This window comes from Dama dama, chromosome 24, assembly GCF_033118175.1.
Source record: "Dama dama isolate Ldn47 chromosome 24, ASM3311817v1, whole genome shotgun sequence".
NCBI classification, from domain to species: domain Eukaryota; kingdom Metazoa; phylum Chordata; class Mammalia; order Artiodactyla; family Cervidae; genus Dama; species Dama dama.
In genome coordinates, this window is record NC_083704.1 from 15861653 (window position 1) to 15883986 (window position 22334).

Sequence of the window (22334 nt, forward strand, 5' to 3'; positions counted from 1 at the left end):
ATCTTTCTTACTAGAATATTAGCTCCTGTGAGGCCTTTACTCACCGAAGTATACCCAATGCCTAGTAAAATCATCCTTTCAGAGTCAGTGGTCTAGAACATTTGTGGAATGAGCAGGTAAACAGAACAACAAAAGATAAAGGGATGAATGTAAGTCTCCTCATTCACCAAGCAGTTTTCAGATGCTGGCAGCGCTCTTTCCTAAGACAGAATCCCCATCATGCTGTCGGGAGATCTGATCTTTCTCATAAAATTATAGCTTGTATTCCAGTGAGTGCTTTATTCTAATGTGTGGTTTATTTCACATGGGTCATGGGCTCAGGTACTGTCTACCTCTGGGCATGGTCAAGATTGACCATTCAGACCATAAACATAGATGTTGGAGGGACTTCCCTGGTGATCCAGTGGCTGACTCCACATTCTGCAGTGCAGGGGGACCCATGTTCAATCCCTGTCAGAGAACTAGATCCCATATGCTTCATCTAAGAGTTTGCATACTGCAACTAAGACCTGATGCAGTCAAATAAATAAATACATATTTTTTTTAGCAAAATAGATGTTGGATTCAGGCAACACTGTTTTACACCCAGGGAAAGAAGCCTTTTCCAATCTTGATTCGCTGCTTATAATTTTTTGCCCAACCATCAGCAAAGTCACTCTAGTTGATGCTAACACACAGTTTCTTAGGTTACTAGGTTAAATAAAATCTGCTGGAGCTAGAAGGATTTTTCTACATCGACTTTCATCCTTGCTGCTTAATTAAATCCCTCACCTGGGAAAAGAGTGATTTTCATCCTCCTCGCTTTCTGTGACATCAGTATGAAACTGTGACTGTTGAAATACCAAAATGCCAGTTGTGTTTAATGCTTCAGATGTAACAAGCCTGTTATATTTGGAATCCCCTACGAAGATAAATATTAGCTGAGAATTGAAAATGACAGCAGAGAAGATTGAACCAGAATAGCAAAGGGAGCACACAAATCTGCTTGCCTTCTTGCTCCAATCCCTTAAAGTGTGAGAAATATGTTTTTCTGAGAATATCTCCATAATAGTACTAGAAAATAACACTATCAGAGACCCCCAAATCTTGGGAATTTCTTGGGAGACTACAGCAAATTGAGAACAAGGAAGATGACCAGAGTCCAAAGAATGCTCAGAGAGAAACATCTATGTCAGAGCATACTCAAACAGACACTGATCTCACAAAAGAGCATGTGGGTGTCGCAGTGGCTGAATTGCATTAGTGGCCTCAATTCTCCACTGTCCCTGTATCCATGCTGTTTGCCATGAGACTTTACAATTCTTTCACCAGAGTTGCTTTGAGGCAGAATGACAATGTGTCATGTCAGCTCTGAGCCTATGCATTAGAAGCCTTACATGTTTTTCACATTTCCATTTGCTGCCCTGGCAATGCCATGAATGTCCAAACTGGTCTTCTTGGGCATGAGAAACGTGGAATAAGGCAAAATCACCCCAGTCATCCCAGCCAGCACTCAAGAATGTGAGTGAACCTTTGAGATTTGGGGGTTGTTTGTTACACAGCATTATCAGCAAAATATAACTGATACAGAGTCCCAACAGTGTTCATTTATAACCCATTATTACTACTTAGAAAGAAAAAAATAGGCAGCAGTTGTGATTGACTGTAGAATTAAACCATCACCTGTGCTCTAAGAAAGGGAACCCATGCCCAAGGAAGTGTGCCCCTGTGTGGCCCAAAAGACTGAGAAAGAAAAAGAATTGGAGGTAGTTCTAGACCTCCAGAGCTTGTAGAGAGTGGTAGGGGAGGAAAAGTCAGCTTTACTTGGAGGAAAATAAATTAACCTTCTCCTTCCCAGGGTTAAGAAAGCCACCCTTGTTTTAGCCATTGGGGTGGTGGTGGGAGTCCCCAAACTGCTTGTCTGCTATACTCTCAAGCATCCAAAAATGAGATGCATCAACTGACACACCCTGCTGTCCTAAGCAGAGCCTGAAATTAGCCCTCACACATAGCAGATGCAGATGTAGCTGATAGTGGAGAAACTCACCCAGAGATTCACACCCTGTGTTTTCAGTTATGAATATAAAGAAATAGCCAAGAAACACAGGTGCAGGACAAAATCCCTTGACATGAAGGAAAAGTAAACTAATAAGATAAACTGTGCTTCCATTGCAGGGGGCATGGGTTCAATCCCTGCTTGGGGAAGTAAGATCCCAAATGCTGCTCAGCACAACCAAAAAAAGAAGCAATAAGACAAATAACACTCTAACTAATCCTAATGGAAACAAATTTAATAAAGGGAAGAAATATTGTTTTTAATATCTAATAATATCCTCAGCAATATCCATCATGCTATTCCATCCATAAGATAAAGTTGACAAAGGTGAAAAGGAGACATTCAGAAAATGATAAAGAACTCTTGGAAATTAAATTTTCCCTAAAACCCTCAGTACTGTAATAAATATTACAAGAGATAAGCCCATACACAAACTAAGCAATTAGGAAGATTAAATTGAGAAAAATTTTAGACTAGATTTCTTGTTAAAGACAGAAAATAATGTTAGAAAGACAAAAGATATAGATAATTGATCTAGAAAGTCCAACACATGTTGACTAGAAATTCCAGGAAAAAAGAAGAAAGAAAATGACGGGGAGAAAACAGTGAAAAAATAGTGGACAAGATTTTCCCAAGTTGAAAAATAATATGAGTCTTCAGATAGTAAAAGTGCCATTAGGTGCTGGGTAGAAGGAATAAAAGACACACACACATACACACACACACAGGTGGATGTGAAAATCAAATTAGAGGTGACAATAATCACTGTATCTACAATACCCATAGCAAAAACATCATGTAAGTCTTCAGTTAAACCCAAGTAATTCCTAATGAAGGATATAACATGCACACACACACAAGTCTAAAACAAACTTCCTGATTATACCAACATAAAAAGTGGCAGACAAGGGAAATAGAAATTAAATAAAAGTGGTTTCAAGAAGGTACTGAGAAGATGCAGCTAATAGTAAAGACAATGCCTCATTCTAGATGTCAATAGAAGACAAAAGAAACAGCAAATACACCTACATATCTCTGTATAAATGTCAGTGCGTGGAAAAGAGTCCAGAGGGAGACACAGGAAACTACTAACAGTGGTCACCTCTGGACAGTGGGAGGAGGATTATGGGGCAGAATATGAAAAAACTCCAGTTTTCATATTTTAGACTTCCACATTTCAGAGTTTTTTACAATGCAGAGATGATAATCTGTGTATAAAAATAAAGTTAAAGATTTTTTTCTAAATACAGCACAGAAATTACATTTGCATTCAGCCTCTAACAAAGCTACTTTCATGGGTGGGAAGAGCAGGTAAAATTCATTTTTATTTTAGTATTATTTGGGTGAGTGAAAGCTACCACTTCTGACTTTAAAATACCATCTTTTTCTTTTTCACCCTCTCTACCCCCCACCCAACTCATTCATTCTTCATTTTAGGCCAGGAGACATGATTACTCTTCTAGAGGACTCTAATGAAGACTGGTGGAAAGTAAGTATTTCTTTTTCTTTAAGAAAAATCATTTGGTAACTATAATTACCATAAATGCTACAATTATGGCTGCATGCCTCTTTTTTTCCTTTCAGGGGAAAATTCAAGACAGAATTGGCTTCTTTCCAGCCAACTTTGTTCAGAGAGTACACCAAAATGAGAAGATTTTTAGATGTGTTAGAACCTTCACTGGGTGTAAGGAACAGGGACAGATAACCCTGAAAGAGAATCAGGTGAGTAAAGCCCACCAGCGCCCACCCAGTGTGACCAAAATAGAGTAAGGGTCATTTTACAAATAGCAATAAATCTTAACAAGTAGTCACGTGAGTGTATTCACTTTGAGAAAAGATATTCTTAGTCCAGTGATATTTGTGTGTGTGTGTGTGTTTTAATCGCTCAGTCATGTCTGACTCTTTGTGACCTCTTGGACTTCTCCAGACCAGAATACTGGAGTGGGTTGCCTTTCCCTTCTCCAGGGGATCGTCCCAACCCAGGGATCAAACCCAGGTCTCCCACATTGTAGGCAGATTCTTTACCATCTGAGCCACCAAGGAAGCCTGATATTAGTGTAGCAGGATCTAAACAGGCAAAACCAAAATGTTAGGAAGCTCAGTTGCCTTTCCTGAGAACCAAACATATAGCTTATATAATACTTATAAAGCTTATATATCTATTGGGTTGGCTACAAATTTCCTTTGGTTTCTAAGTAAAAATAAAAGACATATTTTTCATTTTCACCAAGAACTGTATTGAACAACGTATTCACCATTTTGCTCCACTACCTTAACTGCGGAGCATCCTCCAGCGTGAAATCTAGTGTGAAACTTCTCAAACCACTTTTGACACATTCGACCAGTCACAGCACCTTCTCCATACACTGCACAAATCTTTTTTTGCTTCAGTTGCATTTTTACCTTTCTTGAAATAATAAAGCATAATAAAAATGTCTCTTCTTCCTTCTGTCTTCAATATTAAAATAACTACACAAAAAGTCACTAATTTTGATAAGTTTTTTTAAATGCATGCTGGTATGATAGATGTCACAATACAATCTAAACAAAATTGTTTCAAATGAAGTTAAAGGCAACTAAGCACTACTAGAGCCGTCTTACAGAAAAAAATTCAACGAACCTTTTGGCCAACCCAATACATTTTATTTGTTGAAGTTTTACACATGCCCTATAAATGAGGAAACAATGATGTGCCTTGCTCGGGGGCAATAACCTGGCATGTGGCCAGGCTGGAACTTAAAGATAGATCTGCAAACTTCAAGTCAATGCCTTCCACTGAGCCATGTGCCCTGGACGATGTGGAACAAACTCGGAATGCAAAGTGCCTTTTGCATTGTCAATTCCCAGGGAAGGCAAGTGTCCTAGGACCAGAAGGACCCCCTGGGAACAAATTCTTGCTCATACAGAAGCCACAGAAGCCTTAGTGAGTCATTCTTGATTCCAGGCAATGGACTCACCCTCATCAGACTGAGACCCCATCTCTAACGCCATACACACCCCACGAAGCAAACAGTCACATTTCCCATCTGGATTCCATGTCAATGTCTCAAACTTCTCCAAGATTACTCAACTGTATTCTTCCTGTTACAAAATCTGGGAAGTCTTCTGAATGAAATACATCCAGGAAGGATGTTCATCTTTATTGGCAAAGCATTATTACGTAATTTTGCTAGCTGCTTTGATTTTTCTTCTCAGAATAATCTTGTGCTTCCCCATTTGAGATTAAACATTATTTTATGTTACTAAAATACAAATAGAGCTTCCCTGGTAGCTCAGAGGGTAAAGAATCTGCCTGCGATGAAGGAGACCCGGGTTTGATCCCTGGGTCGGGAAATTCCCCTGGAGAAGGGAATGGCAGGAAACCAACCAGAAGGCAAGTTAAAATGTGCTTAAGTTGATCAATTTCCAGAAGTGGAACAGCTGCTCAATCAGTGACTTCTGCCAATCCCTGGACCTTATGCCCCCCAAACCTCAATTTTTTTTCTGGAAGTGAGCTCATATATGTGTGTTCCCCTCTCACGGCTGAACTGACAACCTGCTGGGGCAGGGGAGAGACAAACCACCCAGCATCTTTAATGAGACGTGTTCAAGACCCAGCACAGCATTTCAGCTTGGACCTGGAACCACATGGATCTGCCCATAATTGTAGGAGAGTGCTGTAACCTCTGATAGTTGTCCAGCCTGATATTTCTAAGGGGTGGCCATTGCACCCTCTGAATCAGAATAACCTGGGAGCTTGTTGAAAATGCTGATTTTTGACTCCACCCCAGATCTGCCAAAGCAGAAACCTTCAGGGCAAAGGCAGGAAATTAGTCTTTTTACAGACTTCCCGGGTGTTCTGATCAAAGCTAAAATTCGAGAATGACCTTCATTTCCATTTCTCACTTTTGTGTCCTCTAGTAGTTCTGTGACAACTGAAGGCATTTTTATTTCCAGTTACATGTGCGTCAGCAAAATGCACTGAGGTCTCTTTGCTTCTACACAGACTCTCTGTTTTCAGTCTTTGTCGTCAATGTGGAATGCAAAGTGCCTTTTGCATTGTCAATTTTTGGAAAATATCAGCCCCCTAAAAGAAAATTACATTTTAAAAAATCAATACAAATTAAAAAATCAATTATTGAGAAAAAAATTAAATTTATCTCCACTTTAGTGTCTTAAGCTATTTTAGGTGTACAAGTTTGAAACTTGCTTATTGATTGAGGGGAGTTCACTGTAGTAGCAAAAACACAGATCCCAGTGTCATACAGAAATGGTCTATACCCCATGTGATTTTGACAAAATCCCCTCTGAATGTCAGTGCTCTCCTCTGTAAGATCGTCACAGCCTGGAGATGAGAGTCACGTCTGTCACCTGTGTAAAGCGCCAGCACCGTGCCCAGCCACCACGGATCAGCGCTGAGTGGAGTCATTACCCTTGCTGCCTAAATGGGACATCCATCTGCAGCGGCCAGGGCCTCCCGAAATTACCTGATGAACCTCAGAAAGCTTCCCTGGTTGCTCAGGGGTGAAGAACCTGCTTGCAGTGCAAGAGACGCAGGTTCAATCCCTGGATCGAGAAGATCTCTTGGAAGAGGAAATGGCAACCCACTCCAGTGTTCTTCTTGCCTAGGAAACCCCATGGACAGAGGAGTCCGGCGGCCTACAGTCCGTGGGGCTTTAGCAACTGAAACAACAGCAGCAGACGTCAGAACATAGCATGCACTTATAAGTCTAAAAATATAAAGAGACAAGTGGTCATTAGCAGGGAAAAAGAAGAAATTTGATTCTGGAAACACGTGTAACACATCTCTGTGATTAAATCACATTTCTGCCTCTGGGGTTCATCTGTCTTACAATTATTACATTATTGTTTCCACAGAACTCTTGCTACAAATAGAATTAAGTTATCTTTTTGTCAAGAACCTATCTAGAGTTTGCAGTGACACAAAAGTATGTTCTCATTTTTGAAATTTCAAAACTATCCTTATGAGATCAACTTAAATACCATAAAACTATTTTTTAATTCATCCATGATTCCATCATCCCTGGATACCTATTTTAACTGATTCTTATGTTCTATAAAAGCATTTTAATGGATAAATCACTTTTAGATTATAAAACTAAAATGCATTTATTGTGGAGAAAATTTGAAAAATACCCCCCAAAATTATAAAGAAGAAAACCAAGTTCAAGGTAATTCAACCATCAAGCAATGATCAACATGAATACCTTTGTGTTATTTCCCACCAAACTTTTCTTATTTTGATATCATATTCTATATAGTTTTCCAACTTTTATTAACTTAGTTATTATATGTTTATCAAAACACAGGTTTTAGCAATTATATAAGATATCATCATATAGATCAGAGGTTGGGAAACCAAACTCTGCATCCATCTGGCCCTGTTTTTAAAACAAAGTTTATTAGAACATTGCTGCACTCATTCATTGCACGTTGCTTATGGCTGCTTGCACACTGCAGCAGCTGAGTTGAGCCATTGCAGTGGAGACCACAATGCCTGCAAATATTTACTATTCAGTCCCTTACAGAAAAAGTTTGCCAGCCGTACGAGATGGACAGATATACAAGAAAGTATCTAGTATTCCTGTGACTGGAGATTCAGAACTTTAAAAAAACCATTATGGATAACTGCAATGAACAGCTCCAAATTTAAGTTTTTTCCCATAACTCTGATTCCTTCTTTAGGAAATGCTTTAGAATTTACAAGAAAACCGATAAACCATTTTTCCAGTTCTTGATACATACTGCCTCCCAACAGTTTATGCCAGTTTACACCCACATCAGCTGTTTATGAAAATATTCAGGTTACCACATCCTTGCCAGAACTGAATATTACTGTCTATTACATATTTGTATAGCATACAAACGATATCTGTCATTTTTAGAAGTGAGTAATATTTCGTGTTAATCCTTATTTCCTGGGTGGTTAGGGGAGTTGAGATTTTATCATGTATGTATTGGGCATTTGTATTTCTTTTTTAAAGAGAATTTCTTTCTTTTTATTTTTGGCTGTGACGGGTCTCTGCCGCTGTGTGGTGGCCGCTCTCTGGTTGCGATGCTCGGGCTTCTCATTGCGGTGGCTTCTCTTGTTGCAGAGCCCAGGTTCTAAGGCGCTCGGGCTGCAGTGGCTGTGGCACATGGACTCAGCAGGTGTGAGTTGCAGGCTCTAGAGCGTGTTCAGTAGTTGTGGTACACAGGCTTAGCTGTCCAGCGGCATGTGGGATCATCTCAGACTAGAGATTGAGCCAATGTCCCCTGCATTGCAAGGCAGATTTCTAACCACTGGACCACCAGAGAAGCCCCTGTATTTCTTTATGAATCATCTGTTTATGTACTTTCTTATGCTACTGAAAAAGTTTTCTCCCTTAAAACTATTGACACCTGATCTGCTGTACGTGGCCAGCAGTTCCCTCATTTTGTCATTTGCCTTTTGATCTTAATGCTTCTTCCTTCAGAAGCTTAATAACTCTTCAGTTGAATCATCTCTGTTTTACTGTTTTGTCCTTATGGTTTTAATCTCTTTATCGCTTCACTTCTTCTTAGGAGAATGTTTCAAGATAGTCCCCCACTTCATTTCAGTTTTCTGAAGTTTTTATTCAGACTTTAATCACTCCTGGCATTGATTTTAATTTAGTGTTTATTTCCTCATAGTGTTTTCTCCTCAATCAGCCCTCTTTCCTCTGCAGCAGGTTTTCTTTAAGTTAAGGATCTTGAGATGTAGGTTATCCAGATAAACCTAATGCAATCACAGGGAGTCTTACAAGAAATAGGAGGGTCAGAGTCAGAGGAGATGACAGTGGAAGTAGAGAGAGAGGAAGAAAGAGGAATTTGAAGATTCTGTGCTGCTGGCCTCGAAGATAAAGGAAGGGACCATGAGCCAAGGAATGCAGGTGGCCTCAAGAAGCTGAAGGCAAGGAAATAGATTCTCACTTTGAGCCTCTGGAGAGAACACAGCCCTGCCAGCTCCCTGATTTGGGGACTCTGCTCTCCAGAACTGCAAGATAATAAATTTGTGTTGTTTTAGTTTACTGAATTTGTGGCACAGTAAGTCCCCTGCATAGGAACCTTGACGTTGCAAACTTTCAAAGATGTGAACATGTGTTCACATGTCCAGTCACGCCATTATTAGTTCGCGTGTCTGCATGCATTGTCTGTGCCTTCAGCCTCTACACGCGGCCATGCTTCTGTGGACTTTACGTGTGGTACTGTGTAGAGTACAGCAAGACAGTGTCTTTATTTCAGACCCAGGATGTCCAGAAACACATGTAAAAGCAGTGGTGATGTAGCTGATACTGCTGAGGAACCGAAGGAACTCACGCCACAGGAAGTGACAAGGGGTTTTCTTTATCTGAGGAGGCACTGCTAGCTTTTGGCATGCAGGACCCCAACATAGAACGGTCCACGGAGGCTGAAGCAGCTGCTCAGAATGCAGTCCAGTGCTACTGTGTCATCTGTGATGAGGAAAAAAGAACTACTTCCCAGACATTGCTGGAGCATTTTTTTTCAAGAGGGTAGATAGAATTGAATCCAGCAAGGAACCAGAACCTTTGCCATCAAGGTCAGGTGTGTGAGTGAAATCACAGCTTGCCCTCCGTCTCTATTGCTGACGATCCTTCAGCTCTACCATCGCCCACCTTCTCTCCCTCCTCTAGTCAATAACTCCTCTTGCCTGCTTCCTCAGTGCCAGCGTTGTACTGTACTGCTGTACTTCTCAAGGTACTGTCCTGTAAAAATGTCTCCTTTATTTTTTGTGTTTCTTTTTTATGTGTTATTTGCTTGCAAAGTATTGGGTTGGCCCAAAAGTTCCTTTTGTTTTTTTCATAAGTTGGCTCTAGTAGTACTTAGTTGTCTTTAACTTCATTCAAAACAATTTTGTTAAATTGTATAGTGTGACATCTGTCATGTCAGCATGCATTTAAAAAAATCAAAATTGGTGAATTTTTGTGTAGCATTTTTGTATTGAAGATGGAAGTAAAAAGCAATGTTCTCAGCCTACTATGCTTTATTATTTCAAGAAAGATAAAAACACAACTGAAATGCAGAAAAAGATTTGTGCACTGTATAGAGAAGATGCTGTGACTGATCAACAGTGCTAAAAGTGGTTTGCAAAGTTTCGTCCTAGACATACCTCACTAGACAATGCTCCACAGTCAGGTAGACCAGTTGCAGTTGACTGTGATCAGATCGAGACGTTAATTGAGAACAGTCAATGTTACACCACTTGGGAGATAGCCAACATACACAAAATATCCAAATTGAGCACTGAAAATCATTTGCACCAGCTTGGTTATGTTCATCACTTTGATATTTGGGTTCCACATAAGTTAAGTGAAAAAAACCTTCTTGACCACATTTCCATATATAATTCTCTTCTTAAACGTAACAAAAATGTTCCATTAACAAATTGTAATGAGCAGGCAAGTGGATACTGTACAGTAATGTAGAATGGAAGGGATAGTGAGCCACACCAACCACACCTAAGGCTGCTCTTCATTCAAAGAAGGTGATGTTTTCTATATGGTGGGTTGGAAGAGACTCCTCTGTTATGAGCTCCTCCAAGAAAAAGAAACAATTAAGTCCAAGTACTGCTCCCAGTTAGACAAAATGAAAGCAGCACTTGATGAAAAGCATCTGAAATTAGTCAACAGAAAACTCATAGTCTCCCAACAGGATAATGCAAGACTGCATACTTCTTTGATAACCAGGCAAAAACTGTCACAGCTTGGCTGGAAAGTTCTGATTCATCTGCTGTATTCACAAGATACCACACCTTCAGATGTCTATTTGTTTCAGTCTTTATAAGATTCTCTTAATGGAAAAAAAGTTCAGTTCATGGAAAGACCATAAAAGGCACCTGAAATAGTTCTTTGCTCAAAAAGATAAAAAGTTTTGGGAAGATGGAGGCAGAAGGTAGTGAAACAAAACAGTGAAGATATTGTTCAATAAAGTTCTTGGTGAAAATGAAAACTGTCTTTTATTTTTACTTAAAAACTGAAGGTACATTTTATCTAACCCAATATTATAAACCTTTTACGTATAGTATATATAACTGACTGTTAGTTGGGTAACTTGACTAACTTTGTTGGACTTATGAACAACTTGGACTTACAGACATGTCTTGAAATGGAACTGGTTTGTATTTAGGGAACTTACTGTAATTTGTTACAGCAACCAAGGAAACCAATCTGGATTTATTTCATGTGCAAAAGCAACTTGGCAGACGTAATTATGTCACAGGTTATGGGCCCTGTGGCAGGGGGTAGCCTGGACTGTCTAAATTGGCCAAATCTAATCACTTGGGTCCTTAAAGGCAGTGAAATGTAGCTTCCGGGAGCCAGAGAGATGCAGCAAAAGAGGGTAGAAAAGAGATGAGGCAGAAGGGTAGGTCAGAGAGAGATTAAATGTGGGAAGGACTCAGCCCGCTCTTGCTGGATGGAGATGTAGGAAGGGGCCTCAAGTCAGGGAATTCAACTGGCCTCTAGACACTGAGAATTACCCAGGGCTGGCAGCCAGCAGGGTAAGCGGAACCTCAGGCCTACAACTACGAGTAACTGAATTCAGCAATAGCCTAAGCGAGCCTGGGACTGGATTCTCTCCTAGAGAAACGGGAGAGAAGAGAAGGGAATAGGACCTACTGACTCCTTGATATTGGCCTTGTGAAACCCAGAGCAGAGAAAACTAGCCAAGCCCACCAGATATAGGACTTAGAAAACTGTGACACCAGACTATTGGGGGTTTTTTGGTAACCCAGATATTTTTTATTTTATTTTTTAAATTAATTTTTATTGGAGTAGAGTTGCTTTACAATGTTATCTTCATTTCTGCTATACCACAAAGTGAGTCAGCTGTATGTATACATATTAGATTGTGGTGTTGAAAGCCACTAAGTTCATGGTAATTTGTTATGACCACAGTAGTAAACCAATACATATCTCAAGTCACTAAACTCCAATTGAGTCGACCTCCAAAGATATGTTTTACTAAGATAATAAGAGATCTGGATACAGGGCAGTTCTTGGATTTGTAATTCAGCAGTTTGATCCCAGGATCAAGGATCTAGATTCCTCCATCCCTCTGTTCTGCTAACATTGAAATGTTAGCCACCTCCCCTAGTGGTCAGAGAGGGTTGCAGGCCTCCAAGAATCCTTGCCAGAAGAAGAGAGATTTTCTTCCCAGTGCATTTCTTACAAGAAGAAAACAAATCTTCCCAGAAGTTTCCAAGCAGATAGTCCTTCCTGTTTCATTGGCTAGAACGAGTCTCATGGGAACCACTAGGAGCATTGCTGGCACAGAGGACAGAAACACATTTGGACCAGTTAGGATTTATCTGAGTCTTGCAGGCTACAGATGAACAACAGAACAAAAGTCCCCACTCTGCTGCGTGGGAAGAGGGCAGTGATGACTGTTGATGTCTACCAAGGGTGTCTGTGGCATCTTTTAGTCTGGTAGATTTATCCTTAGTCCAGCAGCACAACTTGCTTCTGTCATCAGTTGAGCTCACCTCCAAAGGTCTTAGAGAAATTTCAGCTTCTGGAATGGTTGTCAGTCTGGGCGTTCAGTATTTCAACACTTCTTCTCCACCTCAAGTTCCCTATCTTTTTCCAGGTATTTTGAGGGGAAAACTGAATCCAAGAGTGCTAGGCAAGAAATCTTTTGAAATAAAATGACTGTTCATCTGCTCTAAGTGGCAGCATAAATGTTAATGAGCTTGGAGGCAGGACTTCCCCAGTGGCTCAGAGGTAAAGAATCCACCTGCAATGTCCAAGACGCAGGAGACATGGGTTCGATCCCTGGGTTGGGAACATCCCCTGCAGGAAGGCATGGCAACCCACTCCAGTATTCTTGCCAGGAAAATACCATGGATAGAAGAGCCTGGCAGTCCATGGGGTTGCAAAGAGTCGAACACAAGACTGAAGTGCCTGAGCACGCACGCACACACTAGCTTGAAGGCAATGCAAGGGGAAACCTTATTAGCGTACATACTTTCAGAAGTGAGTTAGACTGTAGGACTTTAGCCAGACAGGCCCAACATGGGATGGAGCCCAGGGGGGCACTTAACCCATAGGTAGGAGATTTCTGAAATGTAAATCAGACACCAGTCCATGGTGTGCCCCAAGCATCAGGAGTCACACATCAAGCTCTCTAAGTATCCTGATATATAACTATAAAGCTCCTTATTCTGTGTCAAAGAGCCCACTCTATTGGTTTCTGTTGGTGCCCTGTCTGCATCGCCTTCACTAGATGGGGCACCATCTTCTAGTTGCTGTGTGAATGACTAACAGCTCAGAGCTGCCCCTTCTCCAGTGAATCACCCAGAGAGCTGCCTCCCAGAGAGGTTATGCTTCTCACTCTGCAGTGACTAATACCTAACATGTGGTCCAAATTGCCAGACCCCTTGCTTCAGAGGGGGTCAGTAACACAGTTAAAACTCAGGAGCTTGCTGTGGGATCAGGCTGAGGTTCACGTCCAGCTAAGCCCACAAGCTTTCCAGCGCCTTCTGCCCCATCCTGTTTCCCTCACTTCCCACCTCCCCTGAGCCCTCCCACAGCAGGTCACTTGCACGAGGATTTTTATCTCAGGCTCTGTTCCTAGGGAATTCAACCTAAGACACAACCCACCACCCTTGGGAGCAAGTTCAACAGGAGAAACTCACAACACAGTAACAGCCCTTTGAAACCACTTCTCACTTACAACTGGAACATACCCACCCTTCCATTCCATTTGAAAGTCGCTCAGTTGTGTCCAACTCTGTGACCCCCGTGGACTACACAGTCCAGGGAATCCTCCAGGCCAGAATGCTGGAGTGAGTAGCTGTTCCCTTTTCCAGGGGATCTTCCCAACCCAGGGATTGAACCCAGTTCTCCCGCATTGCAGGTAGACTCTTTACCAGTTGAGCCCCAAAGGAAGCCCTTACATGCCCTTCAATGTCATGTAAAGGGTGAATGACAAAGTACCCAAGTGGATATTAACCACCTCCTTTTAAAGTCTAGCGTAGGCGATCCTGCTCTGAAATGTGCAAGAAATAAGTATGTGTGTGTGCTCAGTCATGTCCAACTCTTTGCGACTCCATGGAGTGTGTAGCTTGCCAGGCTCCTCTGTCCATGGGATTCTCCAGGCAAGAATACTGGAGTGGGTTGCCATTTCCTTCTCCAGGGTATCTTCCCAACCCAGGGATCAAACCCACGTCTCTTGTGTCTCATGCATTAGCAAGCAGATTCTTTGCCACTGTGCCACCTGGGAAGCCCCAAAGTATACAAGATATTAGCATCTGTTTCTTTGGGGCCAGGAATGAAATAACTTCCTTTGACTTCCTAATATTTTACATTTAAACTTCCAGGTATATGACAGGAGCCCTCTAAATGGTGGCTGTTATTTTGGATTACAAAATAATGCATCAAGGACTCATTGAGTGGCACATACTAGGCTCTGATAAACGTTATCTCATTCTGTCCTTCTGGGGTCTCTCAACAGGGACGCTTGAGAAGGGAACACAGAATCATCACCTCCGGTCCTGCTTTACTGATCCTCATTCATGAAACTGAATCTCAGGAAACATTCAATGCCTGAATCTAGTTCCAAACCCAGGGTGGTGCCTAATTTCTTATCAAATATTTTTCTGTCCAAGCCGCAATTTCCCTAAACCGGTCCCTCTTTTCCAATTTGGTGTCCGCTGACCTCAGCCAGCAGTGATACACGCCACGTGTTCTGGCTTCTTTCCTATTCACACATGTCTTTTTTTTCCCTTCCTTTTACTCAGATCTGTGTGGCTTCTGAAGAAGAACAAGACGGCTTTATCAGAGTGCTCAGTGGAAAGAAGAGAGGCCTGGTCCCCCTCGATGTTCTAGAAAACATCTGATTGCTGGCCCCTCCTTTTGAAGTCGGCAAGCCCTGGGGTGATGCCTCATCTCACACTGTGTTAACCCAGAGGAGCTGCCGCCCTGACCAGCTACCCAGGAAATAGTGAGACGAGACTCAAGGGTCTGAGACTGTGGGGGAACAGCCTCAAGGCAGGGGGCCCATGGCACAGCACGTCCAGGCTGCCCGAGGTGGGGGTGAGGCTGGGAGCTTCGGCTCGTGGAGCCAAGTGCGGTACCCAGCAGCTGGTAACCACTGTTGTCCCCCAGAACTCAGCTCCCTCCCCGTCCATGTGGTGTAAGTTAACCTGCTGGAGGGCGCTCCAGTCTGTGGGGTGGCCCGAGGGTGAGGCTCAGATCCAGGTAGCCAGGTGTGATTCTGGTTCCCGACCTTTGTCCCCAGTACCCACCAGTCAGCATCGTCACATGTGAGAGGCCTGCGGTCTTCCTACAGAGCAGCAGGAAGCCCTACTCCCTAACCCCTAACATGCCAGTGCTCCCCACAGACCCCCACCCCCACTTTACAATCCAGCCAAATCTTCTGTCCTCAGAGTACCTCCTGGTGGTGTGTGTTAGGTGTGAGGGCTAAGCTGATGTGGCAGCAACTTGAAGACCTGATCTGCCCCGGAATTGCTGTCAGGCAGCCCCTCCTGCCTCTCATTACCAGATGCAGGATATGAAGCATGGAGGTGGTGGGCCAAGTGGGGGAAGGTAGGACAGAGAGCTTACTTACTGACGACTATACAGCCCTTTCCTTTCGATGATGAAATCCTTTCCCCGAGGAGATGGAGCTGGGGACGTGAATGTGGCAGAAAGTCTCCGTGAAAGCTTCCTCTTCCTTTGACCTCTTCTGTGTTAGGGGCAGTTCCCCCTCCTGCCATCCCACAGGACTCCCTTTTGGAGGCTGAGCCCATCTTACAGGGAACCGGAATCACGGAGGAGAAATAGAAACAGCATCTTAGGAGAAAAGTAGCCAGATTGGAATCCATTCTTCTTTAGGGCAGGATATTTTGCCCCAGCAGGTGTAAAATGGAATGTAATCCATAATGCTTCATCCCTCTGCAAGCAGAGGTACTTGGTCCTATTTAGCATCAACTAGAGGAGTCCCTCTTAACTCTGTATGTACTACTGTTTACAAGAACGCAATATACTGTGATGCCTTCCTCCTCCAGCCTCCTCCTAGCATTCAGACTCACATCTTATTAATACAGTTAAACTTCAGTTCACAGTGACCTTGGAATCAATGTCAGTTTGGCTTATTTTGTTACAGAGCAATAAAGTCCTTAGAACAATTGGTTTTTAAAAGACTTAAGTGGATGCATCCTGTGCATGTAAACATTATTTCCCAAACCAAAGCACCGTTTGTCTCCATTTATTTCTTTTTTTACTGCTTAGTGTGAAGTTAGGAGCTGAGACAGGATGGCTGCTGCTTCCACAGTAGTTTGGATGCCTTACTCTCATTTTAAAGCCAGCATCCAGAATGTCCTCCCTCTCTGATACAATGTGAAAACTGAGTGTGCAGAGTCAAGACGGATTCTTTGAGAGCCAGGATGGATAACATGACTGCCAGTCCATTGAAGGGAATAAACAAATGCTCTCTGCCTCTTAATCCCATCTAATAAAGACAACACAGTGGCTGGAAGGAGCACAGAAAACATGTGTCCTGATCTCTTCTTTCTAGTGGAACATCCGCTGAAGCTTTGGGGTACAGTTTTGTCACATCCTCAGTTCGGTTTAATCGCTCAGTTGTGTCCGACTATTTGCGACCCCATGGACTGCAACACGCCAGGCTTCCCTGTCCATCACCAACTCCCGGAGCTTACTCAAACTCATGTCCATCAAGTTGGTGGTACCACCCAACCATCTCATCCTCTGTTGTCACCTTCTCCTCCCACCTTCAGTCTTTCCCAGCATCAGGGTCTTTTCCAATGAGTGGGTTCTTCGCATCAGGTGGCCAAAGTATTGGAGTTTTCAGCTTCAGCATCAGTCCTTCCAATGAATATTCAGGACTGATTTCCTTTAGGATGGACTGGTTGGATCTCCTTGCAGTCCAAGGGACTCACCACTCTCTGTGGTGTTTAGTCTCCAACACCACAGTTCAAAAGCATCAATTCTTTGGTGCTCAGCTTTCTTTATAGTCCAATTCTCACATCCATACATGACTCCTGGAAAAACCATAGCTTTGACTAGACGGACCTTTGTTGGCAAAGCAATGTCTCTGCTTTTAACATGCTGTCTAGGTTGGTCATAGCTTTTCTTCCAAGGAGCACCAGGGTCTTTTCTCATGAGTCAGTTCTTCGTATCAAGTGGCCAAAGCACTGCAGCATCAGCTTCAGCATCTGTTCTTCTGATAAATATTCGTGGTTGATCTCTGCTTCCTGATAGCCTTGCCTTTGTGTAGTTCCCCTCCCACACTGAGTCAGGGCTGGTCTTCTATGGCCAACAGAATGCAGCAGACGTGATCCTGCGTGACAACCATGGCTAGGTCAGAAAAGTCCCTGAAGCTCTGCCTGGATCTCTTGGATCTCTACCCCTGCGAACCCTGAGCCACTGTGTAAGTTTATCTACTCTGAGGACACGATCCCAGAGAGACCCAGTGTGAGACCACACATTACTGCAGCAGAGAACAACCCAGACATCACAGAGTGGCAGTCATCAAGCTGAGCTCTGCCCAAACGTAAGATTTATGAACAAGATAAAGATGTTTTTAAGTCATTAGATTTGGGAGTGATTTGTTATACACATACAGATAACTGGAGTGGGGACTTTGTCATTCAAGCCAGCATTAGAAAGGAGGAAAAAACTTTCTGCACAATGTGGCCCATAAGTTTTTGCAAACATCAAGTATTGGCAGTGTCAACTAAAAAGAGATGTACAACTTGAGAGTTGTGAGTTAAGTTTTATTTGGGACAAAATGAGGACTGCAAGCCTGGGAGGGAGCCTCTCAGATTGAGACTGCTCCAAAGTGGCAATAGGGGAAAGTCAATATATAAGGTTTTGGTGAAGGAGGCGTTCAATACCATGAAGCACTCATTTTACAAAAGGTTTTTTGTTAGTCATGAGGATCTAATGTCACCATGAAGGGATTTAGTGCTTCTCTAGATATGAGGAGATGCAAGGATTGAGATCATAAAATCTGTTCCTAAAAACATCCAACTATCTAAAGAGCTGTCCCACCAGATTCCCTGGAGTACAGAGTGCCTCACTCCACCCTGAACTCCTTCAGGGGGTGTTGAAGGTCAACAGCTACAGCAGCATGGGGTTCAATCTCCGTAGAGGCAGATGGCAAATGCCTTTGTTGTCAGTAGTTGGCAATGCTCTTGGTAAGTGCCAATTTATAGTTGACATGGCCCCCTTGTGGTCATAAATCCGACCATACTTTGGGGGGCATTTCATGATCATTTTGTCCCTGGGAAGGCTCATTCCCAGTTCTGAAGAAGGTTTTTGTTGATAGTCCACTCAGTGTGCTATTACTGGACTAGGTCTTAATAGTCAAAGATCTCTGGACACCTGTCTTCTAATTATGGTCCAGAAAAGTGTTCCCTTCTGTTGCATCTTCCCATACCTAGAGTTATACTATTACAATTGTTGATCAAATATCGAGCTATACATTTGATCAACTGCTTCAAGTCTAGTCATCATTATTTTCGTTGGTGGCTCAGTCATACACTTGGTAATACAAGAAACGATAATCTTGTGAAAGAGGCAAAATACAAATAATATAGTTAATAACATTAGTGAAATTAAAAGTAAATATTTAAGCCATGAGCCTCCCACACCAAACCAGTTTCCTAAGAGATCATCAAGACTAGGAAGTTGGTGATTTAAAGCAGAAATCTGATTTTTCATATGGTTCATCAAATGTGTTACATGAAAGGATTTATCAGGAATGAAAATATAGCATTAACTCTGAATTGCAGCAGAGATATCTCCCTGAGATGCTGTAAGGTGTCAAGGGCCTTGTATTTGTGTAGCACTGCCTTTCCCATCATAGAGATCTCAGCATTCAGTAAGCTGATAGCCCAGTTACTATCATTTAAAGCTTATGAAAGTTGTTAAGGCTTCAATATGGCCGATTACATTCTCTAACCCCATTGAAAGCACACACATACCCACAAAAGCTGCTAAATGGTCATACCAGTAGAATACAGATCCTTGACCCACTGTGATCATACCAATGGTAGATTGGTTGGGGTTACCTCTAATTTGTTAAAATGTATGACCTTAAATTCATGGGAATCCCAGGCTACATCTTCATATCCATCCCTATAGATGTGAAGGTCATAAATTAGTGCCACAAATCCACTGAGTTCCATACCAATCACTCTCTCTAAGGGTAATAATAGACATAGTTCATAAAGCACCCAGCCTTGTCTCATAATTACCAGGTTGATCATTTTTAGTATGATGCAATTCATGGGGTCGCAAAGAGTCGGACACGACCGAGCGACTGAACTGAACTGAACATAGAGGAGCTTTTAAACTTATATGACCATAGCCTGGTGTTAACCATGTAGATCCACCCCACAACTGTGGGCATTTCCTTTCAATAGATGAGAGGTTAATTTTTTTTATTGAGACAGCTCATCACTCTGATTGTGTTTGAATGACCCTAAGAGAAAACTTAAATCTATGGCCAGCATAAGAGCAGGTATTATTAATTGGCCAGATGAGAGGATCCCATCTAGTAATATCATGAATAGATAGAACAGGACTGAACCCTCATCTAAAATAAATTTCCTAGGGGGTATCCAATCAGAGCCCTAGAGAACAGAAATCCACCAAGGTAACCCAGAAGTTCTAGACACAGGTAATTGGTCCCAACCCAACAATTGGATTGAGTTTTAAACTAGCATAGAATCATATCCATGACAGAAAACATTTGATTGATAGGCATAGGTCCAAGGAATCAAGAAAACATAAATGATCACACAAGTCAGATCAGCATCTTGGGCAAGCTATCTTCTTCTGATGTTGTCTCTTTCTTGTCCTAGGGTAGTGTAGTGTTTGAGGAAGGTGAGTTTGAGGTCAGCAGGCCTCTCCATATACCAGTCCAGCTTATTGGTCTTTGGAAGAGGGAGTTAATTCAAGAGTCAATTTCTCATCAGTTTCACTGTGCATGAGTCAGTTAAGAGTACCTGATAGAAAGGTCCTTCCATCCAGGTTAGAGACAGTTCTTTAATTTATGTCTTTTTCTAGTCTTGGTTGCAGGTCATCTTAATCTTCATCAGGTTGAGGCATCTGATCTTCATCCAAAGACAGATTACTGAGATAAGCCTCAGAAACAACCCTAGCGTGTCCTTTAATAATTCAATTAAATGTTACATTAATATACCCTAACAGCAAAGAACTATTCAGGAAATGATTCTTAGTAGATACAGACCTCCATTAACAAACTGGGATTTAACATTCATTGAAACATCTTTTTCTCCCTAAAATCACCATCATTTTAACCAAATATAACCAAATTAAGACTTGTTTATAATATAGGCCTGGTCCCAATAAACTTGGCCTGATGATTTATATAACCATAAATGATCATAGACTTTTTTGCTTTGCTGACTTTATAGACTTTATAGAGTCTCAGACTGAACTTTTAAAATAAAACCTTTCAGGGCTTCCCTGAAGGCTTAGACGGTAAAGCGTCTGTCTATAATGCAGGAGACCGGGGTTCAATCCCTGGGTCAGGAAGATCTCCTGGAGAAGGAAGTGACAACCCACTCCAGTATTCTTGCCTGGAAAATCCCATGGATGGAAGGAACCTGGTAGGCTACAGTCCTTGGGGGTCGCGAAGAGTCGGACACGACTGAGCAACTTCACTTTCTTTTCTTTCTTTCTCTTTCTCTTTTTCAGGGCTAGGAAAGTCATGCCAAAGGTTTATCACAAATTTTGCCTAAGAGATCTAAGTAAATTCCTCCATTCTCAAGGTCTCCAAAATTCCTTGAGATTTCTGTACCTGTTAGTGAGATAACCTTTTCTAACTTATCTGATAAAGTTACTGGAAGCTAAGAGCTTCCAATCTCCGGAGGGTTCAGATAGAAAAGATAAATGTTCCAATTTGTTTATAAAATACAATTTTACCAAATTACTGTCATAATTAGTTTGAGGGGAAGGTGTGTCTTACACCTGGAAAACACAGATTCAAATCAGTAATTTTTCAGATAGAAACCTTAAAGTTTATAAGCACATTCACCAGTTCATCCAGCCTTTTGTTAACCTTTGTGAAGTCATCAGGTTTTCCATTAGAATCCTTACCCAATTCAGAAACGTATTTATCCAAAAGTCCTGTCTATATATTTTCTTGAAGAGGAAGCATTTTTGCTAAACTTGATTAGTGCTATATTTTGAGATAGTAACTAGAATTATGCCTGATAACATTTTACCCAAACATATCAGAATTTTAGGAACTCCATACAGTTTCTAGTATATCTATATTAGTAACATGTACCATACAATATAACCTGAGACTTATTACTCACTTGACAATACTCCCCATGTAATTCTGTATGCAAAATGAACCTAATATATATAATATATATATTATATATATATAAAGAGAGAGTATAATATCTCTCTTTGGGATGTTTCAGGGGCCCTCTGAAGCTTCCCAAAGTTAGCTAGAAATCTTCATTAGAATGATTTAGGAAGTTTTGTCAACAAATATCAAAAAGGTTGAGAACACTCAGTCAGATAGGACTATAGGTCATTGTGAACCAGTAGCTATTCACTTAGCCAAAATAACAATAAAGGATTTCAGAACAGGTCGTTTAAGAGATAAAGAAACTTAAATCTATTATCAAAGGCAGTTCAATATCTGAAGAAAAGATGTCCTCTTAACAAAGAGAAAAGCTAAATTCAAGTTTTGCACCAACTTACTTTATTTAAAAGGTAAATTTAACTTTATTTTAAACTTAGTCCTCACCTTATACAAAACTCTTTCCTCATGGTTCACTCTTCACAAACCTTATCACTTTCTGTACCCATTACTGTGTTCTTCCATCCTAAAAAGCCACCTATAAATCAGGCTTACTTCCTTTTCCCTTCACAAAATGCAATTCCATTCCTCATACCTTCTTTTCCGAAAACACACTTCCTACTTCCCTTAAGCAACCAAGAACTGACTTTTATATTAGCATTTTGTAGGTTGCTGAGCATAAATATCAGTGATAATTTCTAAAACCTTTGCTTTCTTAGAACATTTTAGGATGGCACCAAACATCATTCATTTTTTTAAATCCCAAACCTCTTTCTCTGTAAGAGGAAATTAGGATAGTAAACGTTTCAAAATCTTATTTTATTTGGAAATGACTTAGCTATTCAATAGACTTGCAACACTTAGTTCAGCACACCCCTTAGAATTTCAAGTTACCCCAGTCTGGAGAGACTATTTTAGACAGATATTCCTAAAGCATAATTATTCTTAATAGAGTTTATCTAAAGGCTCA

General features: G+C 41.5%; 1 protein-coding gene across 3 annotated transcripts in view; it reads left to right on the forward strand.

Annotated features, from left to right (window-relative positions):
• Positions 1–16538, forward strand: part of STAC (SH3 and cysteine rich domain) — a 112468-nt gene extending 95930 nt beyond the window's left edge. Inside the window, exons 9-11 of one of the 3 annotated variants that reach the window (XM_061127746.1) lie at positions 3473–3524; positions 3620–3757; positions 14793–16538. In XM_061127746.1, coding sequence (XP_060983729.1) covers positions 3473–3524; positions 3620–3757; positions 14793–14891 — 289 coding nt within the window. In that variant the 3' untranslated portion in view covers positions 14892–16538. Of the gene's footprint in view, positions 1–3472; positions 3525–3619; positions 3758–6332; positions 10031–14792 lie in introns of those variants that run through there. The other 2 variants (XM_061127748.1, XM_061127747.1) reach the window with 2 other exon arrangements.
• Positions 16539–22334: the final 5796 nt, after the last annotated feature.